Source organism: Pseudorca crassidens, chromosome 21 (assembly GCF_039906515.1).
Source record: "Pseudorca crassidens isolate mPseCra1 chromosome 21, mPseCra1.hap1, whole genome shotgun sequence".
NCBI classification, from domain to species: domain Eukaryota; kingdom Metazoa; phylum Chordata; class Mammalia; order Artiodactyla; family Delphinidae; genus Pseudorca; species Pseudorca crassidens.
In genome coordinates this window covers 7842607-7856347 of record NC_090316.1, presented here as the reverse complement: position 1 = coordinate 7856347, position 13741 = coordinate 7842607, and the positions used below count along the sequence as shown (strand labels likewise).

General features: G+C 35.5%; 1 protein-coding gene across 2 annotated transcripts in view; it reads left to right on the top strand.

Annotated features, from left to right (window-relative positions):
- Window positions 1-13741, top strand: part of ADAM9 (ADAM metallopeptidase domain 9) — a 103606-nt gene that overhangs the window by 64922 nt on the left and 24943 nt on the right. For both annotated transcript variants that reach the window (XM_067721426.1, XM_067721425.1), the window contains one exon: window positions 6449-6632. In XM_067721426.1, coding sequence (XP_067577527.1) covers window positions 6449-6632 — 184 coding nt within the window. The remainder of the gene's footprint in view (window positions 1-6448; window positions 6633-13741) is intronic.

Sequence of the window (13741 nt, the reverse complement as noted above, 5' to 3'; positions counted from 1 at the left end):
CTGCCTTAGAAAAGATATTGGGTCGGCCAAAAAGTTTGTTCGGTTTTAAGTACAAATAAAAGACACATTTTAAATTTTCACGAAGAACTTTATTGAACAACATATTCACTGACAGAATGAACTTTTTGTCCAATCCAATAGGTAGTGTAATAGGTAATTTTCCAGATAAAGGGAAGGTCAGATACAAAACCAGTTATAGGCACAGCATTTTTAAGATTCTTTTGTGGTGTTTAGAAAAGACCAAGGAGGGCTCTGTCCTGCACTTGGAGGAATTGGACCCATCTTGGCTAACATGATTAGGCTAAATCAAAATGAAAAAAGTAGCAATTTGAAAGTTGAAGGATGAATTGGTTAAAAAGTTGTATGTTTCTCTTTCATTGAATTTGATGTGTTGTATTTTCCTTATTGTTCAGTTCATAATATTTTCTAAGTTATACTGTGATTTCTCCTTTGACTCATGTGTTATTAAAAGTATATTGCTAATTTCCAAAAATTGGGAATATTCTGGTTATCCGTTTTTGATTTCTAGTTTAATTCCATTGAGAACATACTCTCTATGATTTCAGTTCTTTTCAATTTATTGAGATGTGAATTAGTGTCCAGCATATAGTCTATTTTGGTGAATGTTCCATGTTCAATTAAAAAGAAAAGTGTATCTTGCAGTTGTTGGATATATTATTCCATAAATGTCAAGTTAATTAATGGTCTTGTTCAGATCTTGTATATTTTGGGTGTGTGTGTGTTTATCTGTTTACCCTTCAGTTTCTGAGACAGGTGTGTTAAAATCCCCAGCTGTGATTATGACGTTGTCTATTTCTGTTTTAGTTCTATAAATTTTTGCTGTATGTGTTTTGAAGTGTGTTCTTCAGTGCTTATGTTATTAGGTGCATACACATTTAGGATTGTTATGTCTTCTGGAGAACTGATCCTTTCATTACTACCAAATTTAATACTTCAGATTTTTTTTTTGTAGTATCTGTCTCATAAGACATCTCATTTGTTTAAGTGACCATCTGGTTACCACCCTTGTCACTACACTGTAAAGTCCATTCTGTGTTTAACATAGTGCCTGGCACATTGTCATAGTAAGTGCCTATTAACTGTTTGTTGAACGAATGAAGGAACAGATGATATATCTAATGGGTGGAATTAGTGTGACTAATTGAATGAGCTGAGCTAGACCTTGGGATAAGTGGATTGATGCAGACCTGGAAGGGGCTTGCTACATATGCCTTATCCTTGTCTTTAGCCTGGTCCCGTTTCCATATTTTTATGAATATCTTGATGAAAATATAGCAACTACATTTACAAAACTTAAATTACTGGGTAGCTGATTTGAAAAGCATTTTATAATAGTAATATAAGAATAATGTAATATAGTCATTAGGAATACACATTTGAAGTTAGACTCTGGGTTTGAATACTGCTTTAACCACTTAAGATCTCTGAGACTTTGGACACGTTACTTCGCTTACATACTTCATTTTTCTCTTCTGTAAAATGGAAATAATAATGGTACCTATTTCTAAGTATTGTTTTAAAGACTGAATGAGTTGGTGGATGTTAATACTAAGAAGAGTACCCGGTTCATTGTAGGACTTATCATCATCATCATCACACTCTTTATAATCATCCCCATCATAGAAAATGCATAAAATCTAGAAAAGTCTCAAGACACTGGTCACATATGGTCCTGTCATCCAGAGATACTCTGTTAAAGTTTTATTGTTATTTCCTTCTCATGTGTATTCATAAGCATATAAATATGTATCATACACATATATACACACACATATGTGTACTCAGAGACCCATATCTGTGTGTATAAACAAAATTGCATAGTATGATTTATACTGTTTTATAAGTTGATGTGTTTACTCTCCACTCTATTAAGGGCATTTATAGGATATACCCAGCTTCTTTTAACCATTTCCTTATGTTAGAAATGTATGTTTTTTCCAGTAATTTGTTTTTTTAAACAAGGCTGTGATAAATACAATTTAAGTATTTATGTCTCTGATTGTTTCTTTAGTAGATTTTTCTCAAAAGAAAATGGAAGATAGTTTTAAAGGCTCTTCATAGATGCTTCTAAATTGACCTTCAAAACGTTTGACTGATTTATACTTCCACTACCCCCTCATCAATGTCAGAGTATTGTCTTAAGAAATACTTTTCCAATTTGTTACATCAAATAGATATTTCATTCTTGCTTTGAATGAATTTGTAAATACTTATTTAATTTCTTGTTGTTGTTTTTCAAAAATGTTTAAAGGGATATAGAGAAAATGTGGTTTCCACTCTTACTCTCTTTCTCCCTCTTCCCACCCTGCTCTTCAGGTGTGTCTTTGAGCTTTTTGTCTGCCTCTCCAGGGTTTCTTATGCACATATACACTCCTACTCCCCACCGACTCCCACCCCCTGCTGTGCACATTGTCTTGTTCCATTTCACCAAAAGAGCTGGCCTCTCTTGCAGAACAAGATGGTGTCGTCCTTTTAAACTATTTGTTTATTTACATTTTTTATATTTTTATACAATTTTTAAGGGTTCCTTTCCATTTACATTTATTACAGAATATTGGCTATATTCCCCATGTTGTATTGTACAAATACATCCTTGAGCCATTCTTTTTTTTTTTTTTTGCGGTACGCGGGCCTCTCACTGTTGTGGCCTCTCCCGTTGCGCAGCACAGGCTCCGGACGCGCAGGCTCAGCGGCCATGGCTCCCGGGCGCAGCCGCTCTGCGGCATGTGGGATCCTCCCGGACCGAGGCACGAACCCGCGTCCCCTGCATCGGCAGGCGGACTCTCAACCACTGCGCCACCAGGGAAGCCCCCTTGAGCCATTCTTAACATTCAATAGTTTGTTAAACTTTTTAAATGAAAAGTTTTAAATACACAGAGGAGTAGAAAGAATAGTATGATGAACACCCATATATCCTAGATTAAAACACTGTTAATATTTTATCATATTTACCTTGTCTAGATTTTGCTGAACCATTTTTAAGTAAATTATCAGCATTATGTTGCATCACTCCTAAATTCTTGAGTATTCATCTCCAACATATAAGCCCGTTCTCAATACTGTTATCATACCTAACAAAATTCAGAGTTTCCTAATGTAATGTAATCCCTGGTCAGTGTTGACATTTCTCCAATTGTCCATGTCCTCAAATTGTCTTTCATAGCTGTTTTTTTTTTCCACATCAGGACTCAAACAAGGTTCACACATTGCATTTAGTTGTCATGTCACTTAAGGCACTTTAAAAAAAAATAATAATTAATTTTATTTTTGGCTGCATTGGGTCTTCGTTGCTGCGAGCAGGCTTTCTCTAGTTGCGGCGAGCCGGGGCTACTCTTCGTTGTGGTGCGCGGGCTTCTCATTGCGGTGGCTTCTCTTGTTGCAGAGCACGGGCTCTAGGCACGCGGGCTTCAGTAGTTGTGGCTCGCGGGCTCTAGAGCGCAGGCTCAGTAGTTGTGGTGCACCAACTTAGTTGCTCCGCGGCATGTGGGATCTTGCTGGACCAGGGCTCAAACCTGTGTTCCCTGCGTTGGCAGGCAGATTCTTAACCACTGTGCCACCAGGGAAGCCCCACTTAAGTCACTTTTAATCTAAAATATTCTTCTTCAGTTTATTTATTTTTTTCTTTTCAATGACAGTGACCTGAGGAAATGACTGGGCCAGTGGTCTTTTAGGGTGGCCCACGTTCTGGATTTGTTTGGTAGTTCCTTCTCAACGTTGCTTAACTTGCGTCTTTATTCCCTGAATTTTCTATAGATCAGAAGTTAAACCTAAAGTCTTAATTAGATTCAGGTTAAACATTTTGAATACTTTGTAAGTATTTGACTACTTTGTAAGTGGTAGATGATGTCAAGGAGGCACATAATTCTGGATTGTCTTATTATTACTGTTACTAAGTGGCAATGACCAGATCTTGCTCTTGTAAAGTTAGGTCTTTCCCACTGCAACTATCAATTAATATGTGGAGTGATGATTTTGTACCGTATAAATATCCAGTTTCCCACCAGTGTTTCACCTCATGGTTTAAGCGTGCATTGATGATCCTTGCCTGAAGCAGTTATTTTGTTGGTGCTTGCAATATAATTTTTATTACTATAACAATGAGCATCTCTTAGCTTTGTAGGCTGTTTGCATGTCTTACTTTGTGAATTGCCTATTTGCATCTTTGCTAATTTTTTTCTGTTGAAGTGACTATCCTTTTAATGATTTGTGACAGTTTTCTTTTAATATGTTAAGAGTATTTTCCTTTTACTTCTTAATATGTCAGTAAGACGATACATGAGACATTACGTATATCATAGCAGCATGAATTTTGGTAGGTTCCAGTAGATGCTAACTGAGATCTGCTTTCTTCTATGCTTTGTTTTAGAGGTTTTCATATCTAATTTCAACTAATTATGTGAGATAGGCATCATTATTTAGGTCTTGTTTTTCAGATGAAGAAACTGAACTTAAAGTTTAAGCACTTTACTCAGGTTACCTCGTGAATAAATGGTGACATAAGAATAAATGTAAAGATGGGACAAAATAACTAACTCTTAAGTGAAGGATGGAAGGAAGAGGAGGCTTAGTAGCAGCATGTGCAAAAAGTAAATAGGGGTGTTAGCTGAGGATAAATTCAAGGACGTCAATAATGTAATGTAGTTACCATAAGAGCTACTGTCATCCTGGGCTTCATAGAAGTACAGTATCTAGAATAAAGGAAATGACAGTTCATCTTGTTCTTTGCTTGTCAGGCTGTAACTGAAACTTCATATTTTACTCTGAGCACTGTGTTTCAAGAGGGAGTGAGACAAACTAGAACATATTTAGAGGGGAGCTTCCTTGTTGCATGAGAAATGATTGTAGACTATTGTCCTGTGAAGTAAGTAATTAGGACCTATGTGATAATTGTCCTAAAAAGCTGCCATGTGGAGGAAAGAAAAGACATTATCTGTGTGGTCTCATGTTGAAGATCTGGGACCAATGAGGAAAAGTTATAGGGAGAAAGATTTTAACTCAAGAAGTAAAAGATATGGGCTTCCCTGGTGGCGCAGTGGTTGAGAATCTGCCTGCCAATGCAGGGGACACAGGTTCGAGCCCTGGTCTGGGAGGATCCCACATGCCGCGGAGCAACTAGGCCCGTGAGCCACAACTACTGAGCCTGCGCGTCTGGAGCCTGTGCTCCGCAACAAGAGAGGCCGCGATAGTGAGAGGCCCGCGCACCGCGATGAAGAGTGGCCCCCGCTTGCCACAACTAGAGAAAGCCCACGCACAGAAACGAAGACCCAACACAGCAAAAATAAATAAATTAAAAAAAGAAAAAAGAAGTAAAAGATATGATAGCTGGTATGAGAATATTTAGGAGGTGATGAATTAGAGGAATTGGAAAACAATATCCTATAATGACTTGGCAGTGATAGCATAGGGGAGATTTAAGAATAGGGTAGGTGCTTGGATCAAAAGACAATCAATTAGGACTTCCCTCATGGCACAGTGGTTAAGAATCCGCCTGCTAATGCAGGGGACACGGGTTTGAGCCCTGGTCCGGGAAGATCTCACATGCCGCAGAGCAACTAAGCCCGTGCACCACAACTACTGAGCCCGCGTGCCACAACTACTGAAGCCGTGCGCCTAGAGCCCGTGCTCCGCAACAAGAGAAGCCACCGCAGTGAGAAGCCCTTGCACTGCAACGAAGAGTAGCCCCCGCTTGCCACACCTAGAGAAAGCCTGCATGCAACAACGAAGACCCAACGCAGCCAAAAAAAAAAAAAAAAAGACAAAGACAATCAATTTAATAGGAAATTTCAATACAGCATCATAAGAGTTGATGTTAGGGATACTTATTGTACCCTGAAAGGCTATAGGAAGGACATTTAACTTACACAGCCTTGTAATAGGAATTGTAGTCAGGGAAGTCTTCATAGCGTTGTTACTGAATTAGTGAATTGAATTAGTGAATTAATGAGTTAATGAATTGAGTCTTTAAGTAAGAGTGAGCCAAGTGAAGAAAGGTGGAGTCCTGTCATACTTATTTAACATTACAAAATCTAGGTTTCTCTTTACTATAACTCTGTAAGAAGACACAATTGAATTTTGGTATAGTTCTATTATTTTCTGTGTAAAAGCATTTATAAAATTATATCACATTTAAAAACAACTTTATTAGTTAGACTTTTTTGAGCCCTAGGCAGGTAGTGAAGAGAGATTATTACGTGTCAGCATCCACACCCCCTGGTACCCTACTAATTTGCATCTTTGCATCCACTTACCTCTTCTCTGCCATATTTAAAGAGAGCTACTTTGATCTCTGTTTCTCTCACACACTTTTTCTGTTGAGATTCCCTTTAGCTAAACAGCAATAAACTCCCTGCCTATATACAAAAAATATATGATTTTTCTTTTGTATCTACACTGGATGCATTGTAGTTTGCATTATTTATCTTTCCAGGAATGCTTTGTGTGGAAAGCTTCAATGTGAGAATGTACAAGAAATGCCTGTATTTGGAATTGTGCCTGCTATTATTCAGACTCCTGGGAGAGGCACCAAATGTTGGGGTGTGGATTTCCAGCTTGGGTCAGATGTTCCCGATCCTGGCATGGTGAATGAAGGCACCAGATGTGGCGTTGGAAAGGTAATCATAATGTTTTCTAAAACAAAGTAAAATTTTAAAAATTAAAAAAATCATTATATAAAGCTAGTGGTTCTTTTCTGGGTATAAAAGAAATCTCTGTTTATTGTAGAGATTTGGGAAAATAGAAAGCTACCAAGAATAAAAATAAGAACAGCTATACCTCCTGATGATTTATAGCCATATAATGCTTTCTTTTTTAAAAAAAATTTTTATTGCAGTATAGTTGATTTACAATGCTGTGTTAGTTTCATATAATGCTTTTTTTAACTTCAGAAATGATCAGTTTTCATCATGGTCACTGGATCTGCTTAGATTAGAGTATTCATTATCTGCATCTCATTGGATAATTTCCACAATTTCATTAAAGAAACTTTTGCATCCATTAAAAAAGAAACAACTATAATTCTATTATCCCGATTTCTTCATTGGGGTCATATATTATAACCTGTGTTTTCTATGTTGTAATATACTGGGCATATCCCCCCCTCCCCATCAATGTGCTGTAATTTATTAGCCAGGCTGCTATTACTGGGATTTCCAGGATTGTGTGTGTGTGTGTGTGTGTGTGTGTGTGTGTGTGTGTGTATGCATGTATGTGTGCATGCATCCGTGTCTTTATACTAGAAATGTCATAGCGCTTGTCCTGCCCATGCATCCTGCTACCCTGGCCACAGCTGTTTTGATCCAGCGTTAGCCAAGAGTTAGCTGCTGACTTACTACAGCGGTCCTGGATGAGAGGAGCTAGGCCTAATTCCTTTTTTGGGGGGGAATATATAAGTAAAGAAAGGTAGTTAAGAGTAGCGCTGAAACTACGAATTCTTTGAGAGATAGCATGATGTAGGAGGAGGGCTAGAAGGGTTATGGTGAGCTTCAGCTATGTACAAGAGACAGAGGGAGCAGGATTGTTGAACAAGTTGAAGAAACCAACTCATAGGAGAATAGAGGAGGGGAGAGCGAACATAATCAATTGATTATGTGGGACACATGAAAAAGACAGAGGGACCTGCAAGTTACCTCAGTTTCTACCAAGTTTTCAGTTCCTATTCTGTTGCCCCTCACTTCTTACCAAAAAGACCCTGGTATTCTTGTGCCTGCCCTTGCCACGCCATAAACTCAACTGCTGCAGTTACTATAAACAATGCTAAGGTAAATGGCTTTCTAAAAAATTTCCCAAAATCCTGATTATTTTCTGAGGTTAAATTACCATAAGGGGGTGTGTACTTTTAAGGTTTTAGATATAGTTTTGCCAAATTTCTCTTTAGAAAAGTATTTATTAGTTTATCTTCCAAGCAGTTTTCAATAATAAATGTTTTAACTCTATATCCTAGTCATGATTAGGTGCTATTGTTTTTAAACTTTCATTTGGTAATTTTCTTTTTACTCTTTCTCGATTATTAGTGATGTTGAATTTTTTTGTCTCCATATATTTATTCCTTCTTTTGTGATTTGCTTGTCGATGTTATTTGTTCATTTAAAAATTGATGTGTTTTTCTTATTGATTTTAGAGAACTTTAACTTATGTCAGATAAGATGTAATACGTGTAATATATTTGCCCAGTTATTACTTGCCTCTTCCTTTTGTTTTTAGTATTTTTTGCCATGTTTACATTTTTATGTAAACAAATCTATTATTCCTTTCCTTTATGGTTTCCAACTTTACTTACATGTTTTACAAGACTTTCTTAGTATAGTATCAGAGCATTATTTTCTAGTAGATTTTTAATTTTTTTTAATACTTAACTCTTTAATCCAGGGGAATATGGAGTGTATAGTATGAGGTTGGCATTCTTCTTTTTTTCCTTTTTCATTTTATTCATTCAGAGATGATGACTATATGCTGATTTCTAATGTTACATTTTTTCAGAATGGTTTGTTATTTGCCATCACCTTAATTATAATCTCTCTTTTAATCTGAAATCTTATTTAAATTACTTATTAAATTTTCACATATACTTGGGCTTGATTTCTGCTTTTTCTCTTAATGTCCACTGATTGGTCTGATACTCATGTGTCAGTATTGCCTTCTTTTAGTTTTTGTCAGTTTTATAATATATTTTTATTATCTGGTCATACAAATGCCCCCTCATTCTTTTTTCATAGTTTTCTTGGCTATTAATATTCATTTATTATTCCAGATGAACTTGAGATCATTTTGTCAAGGTGCAAAAAAAAGTTTTTAAATAAAAGCGCATTGGAATTTTGGTTGGGATCAAATCAAATTTATAAATTTGTAATGGGGAAAAGTGACATCTTTACATTATTCAGTCTTCCCATAGAAGAACATGGTATGTCTCTCGATTTTTTTGGGGGGGTCTTATTTTAAAGATTTAATTATAAAGGTCCTTTTTATTTTTTGTTAGTTTTATTCCTAGGTATTTTATATTTTTATTGTTATTATGAATAGCCTCTTATTATGTTTTCTAATTTGTTATGTTACATTTTCTAATTGGTGTTTATGGGTAAGAGAAACTGTTTTGTTTATATTTTTACTGGCTATTATTGATGTTCAGAAAAATATATTCACTTGTATATATTTATTTTGTTACCAGCCATATACTTAGTGTCACATATTTTTATTGTTGATTGTATTAAAATTTTCTAGGTAAACAATCATCTGTAAATGATAGAAAGTTGATTTCCTTTCTGATACTTACAATTTGGATTTATTTTCTTGTGTAATTGCAATGATAGAGCTTTCAGGATAATTTTAAATAATAATGATAATAGTGTACTTCTTTGTCTTCTCCCTAACTTGACTGGGAATGCATCTAGCCTTCCAAGGTTATATATGATTTTGGCTATTGGCTTGGGGTAGGTAGTATTTTTCATTTAATGGAGAATTGTTTTAGTTGTGATTAATAAGAATAAAAGAACAAATAGATTAAAAATTTTATAAGTAGTTTTTTCAACAGCTATTTTAATAATCACTACATCTTTTCCTTTAACTTATTAATGTGCTGGGTTATACTGATAAATTCCTCAACATTGAATTGTCTTTACATTCCGGGAGCAAATACTGGTAATGTAGATTTATTCCTGGATTCTGTGTGCTGGTGAATATACTTTTATATTTCTGAAGCTGTATACTTAGGCTTTTTTAATTTATGAAATTTTACTCTGTGGATTATAGTCAGTACTCTTAAATCTCACAAAAACTCAGCTAAAACTGAATTAAAGCATAGCAGGAAATTTACTGATTCAAACCACAGAGTCAAATAAAGAGCTTTGGAACCCAGAATCTGAGATAATGTCCCTGTAGTTCTTTTCCTGTATCTTCCATTTCTTCTTCTCCCTTGTTGATCCCCTCTCCGCCCACCCCCACCAAGCCCAGCTTTATTGAGATACAATCAATATGTAACATTGTGTAAGTTTAAGGTACACAATGTGATGATTTGATACACATATATATTGTGAAATAATTACTGCAATAAGGTTAATTAACACATCTGTCACCTCACATAAATAGAACTTTTTTTTGTGGTGAGAACATTTAAGATTTATTCTCTTATTACCAACTTTCAAGTATATAATACAGTATTGTTCACTATAATCACCATGCTGAATATTAGATCCTCAGGACTTGTTCATCTTATAACTGGAAGTTTGTACCCTTTGACCAGTGACTCCCCATTTCTCCCCTTCCCTGGCCCCTGGCAACCACCCTTCCACTCTCTGTTTCTGAGTTCAGCTTTTTAAAAGATTCCACATATAAGTGAGATCATATGGTATTTTTCTTTCTCTATCAGACTTATTTCTCTTAGTCTGAATGCCCTGAAGGTCCATCCATGTTGTTGCAAATGGCAGGATTGGTTGTTCGGGAATGTGTTGTTTAATTTCCATATTTTTGTGAATTTTCCAGTTTTCTTTCTGTTACTGATTTCTAATTATACCACTGTGGTCAAGATAGAGACCAGATGGGATTTCAATCTTCTTAAGTCTTGCTCTGTGGCCCAGCATATGATTTATCTTGTGGAATGGATACATACAGAATACCAAATATGTATTCTGCTGCTGTTGCATGGAATGTTCTGTCTATGTCTTTTGGTCCATTTTGGTCTGTAGTGTTCTTCAGGTCTGTTTCCTTATTACATTTCTGTCTGGATCATCCATCCAATATTAAAACTGAAGTCCCCTGTACTATTATTATATTGTTGTCTATTTCTCCCTTTAGTCCTGTTATTTGCATTAAATATTAGATGCTCCAATGTAGGGTGTATATATACTTATAATTGTTATATCCTCTTGATGAATTGACCCCTTTATCACTATGCAATGACCTTCTTTGTCTCTTGTGATTGATTTTGACTGAAAGTCTATTATATGTGATACAAGTGTAGCTACTTCTGCTCTCTTTTGGTTACCATTTGCATAGAATACCATTTTCCATCTCTTTACTTTCAACCTATATATGTCCTTAAAGCTAAAGTGAGTCTCTTGTTGGCAACATATTGTTAGATCTTGATTTTTTAATCCATTCAACCACTTTGTGTCTTTTGATATGGGAATTTAGTTCATTTATGTTTAAAGTATTTAATTATTGATAGGTAAAGACCTACTGCCTGTCAGTTTGTTAAGTGTTTGTTGACTGTTTTTTAGTTCTTTTGCCCCTCTCTGTCTTCTTTTGTGATTAATTTTTTTGTAGTGCATGTTTTAATTCCTTTCTCTTTATCTTTTGTGTTTAAGTTTTTTCCCTTTGTGGTTACCATGAGGCTTACATAAAATATTTTATAGCTATAACAGTCTATTTTAAGCTGATAACAACTTACCTTCAATTATATACACAGCTCTACACTTTTACTTCTCCTTTCCTTGTATTTTATACTATTGATGTCATACTTTACATCTTTTTATATTGTGCATCCATTAACAAATTATTGTACCTATAGTTATTTTTTTCATCATTTTTTCTTCCATTTTTATTGAGATATAATTGACGTACAGCACTGTATATGTTTAGGGTGTACAGCATAATGGTTTGACTTACATACATCATAAAATGTATCACAGTAAGTTTAGTGAACATCCATCATCTCATATAGATACAAAATTAAAGAAATACTTTCTTCTTGTGGTGAGAACTCTTAGGGTTTACTCTTGTAACAACTTTCCTATGTAACACACAGCAGTGTTCATTACATTAATCGTGTTGTACATTCATCCCTAGTACTTACTTATCTTATAACTAGAATTTGTACCTTTTGACCCCCTTCATCCAGTTCTCTCTCCCCCGAACCCCACCTCTGGTAACCACAAATCTGATCTCTTTTTCTATGAGTTTGTCTGTTTGTGTTTTGAAGTATAGTTGACCTATAAAACTATGTTAGTTCCTAGCGCACAACAGGGTGATGCAATACTTTCAATTGTTACGAAATTATCAGCATGATAGCTCTGGTTACCGTCACCATACAAACATATTATGTTATTATTGACTATATTCCCCTTGCTGTACATTTCATTCCCATGCCTCATTTGGAGTTTGTGTCTCTTAATTTCCCTCACGTATTTCACTCATTCCCCCACCTTCTTCCCCTCTGGCAACCACCTATTTGTTCTCTTTATCAGTGACTCTGTTTCTACTTTCTTATGTTTGTTCATTTGTTTTGGTTTTTAGGTTACACATATAAGTAAAATCATATGGTATTTGTCGTTCTCTGTCTGAGTTATTCCACTTCGCATAATACCCTCTGGGTCCATCCGCGTTGTTGCAACATTCTTACTATGGCTGAGTAATATTTCATTGTATGCATGTGTATGTGTGCGCGTGTGTGCATATGAACATAGGGGTGCATATATCTTTTTAAATTAGTGTTTTTGTTTTATTTGTAAAACTACCCAGAAGTGAAACTTCTGGGTCATATAATAGTTCTATTTTTAATTTTTTGAGGGACCTCCATATTGTTTTCCATAGCAGCTGCACCAATTTATATTCTCACCAACAGTGCACAGGAGTTCCTTTTTCTCCACATCCGTGGCAACACTTGTCATTTATTGTCTTTTCGATAATAGCTATTCTGACAGGTGTGAGGTAATATCTCATTGTGGTTTTGATTTGCCCATTTCCCTGATGATTAGTGATGTTGAGCATCTTTTTATGTGATGCCTGTTGGCCATCTGAATGTCTTCTTTGGAAAAATGTCTATTCAGATTCTCTTCTCATTTTTAAATCAGGTGGTTTGTTTTTTGGATGTTGAGTTATACGAGTTTTGTGTGTGTGTGTGTGTGTGTGTGTGTGTGTGTATTTTGGATAATTTACCCCTTCTCAGATATATCATTTGCAAATATCTCTCCCATTCAGTAGATGACCTTTTCATTTTGTTGATGGTTTCCTTTGCTATGCAAAAGCTTTTTAGTTTGCTGTAGTTCCTTTTGTTTTCCTTCCCTGAGGAGACATATCCAAAACAACATTATACCTTTAGTTATTTTTGATTTTTTTTTAAAACTTTTATACTCGACATAAAGTGATTTACACACCATCATTACAGTATTAGAATATTCTGATTTTGACTATATATTTATCTTTACCAATGAGTTTTATAGTTTTTTATGTTTTCATATTGTTACTTAGTGTCCTTTCATTTCAACTTGAAGAAGTCTCTTTATCATTTCTTGTAAGGCAGGTCTAGTGGTGATGAAATCCCCTAGCTTTGTTTGTCTGGGAATGTCTTTAACTTTGCATTTCAGAAGGACAGGTTAGTACTTGTGGTTGGCAATTTTTTTCACTCAGTACATTGAATATATCATCTCAATCTCTCTTGGCTTGCAAGGTTTCTTTAGAAAAATCCACTGATAGCCATACTGGGCTGCTGGTGGATTTCCCTAATATGGGATGAGTCATTTTTCTCTTGCTACTTTTAAAATTCTCTCCTTGTCTTTAACTTTTAACATTTTGATTATTGATTATAATGTGTCTCAGAGCAATCTTCTTTGGGTTGACCTTGCTTGGGGTCCTGTGAGCTTCCTGTACCTGAATGTCCATATTCTCCCAAGGTTTCAGAAGTTTTTTGCTATTAATTCTTTTTTTTTTTTTTTTTAATTTTTGGCTGCATTGGGTCTTCGTTGCTGCGTGCAGGCTTTCTCTAGTTGCGGCGAGTGGGGGCTACTCTTCATTG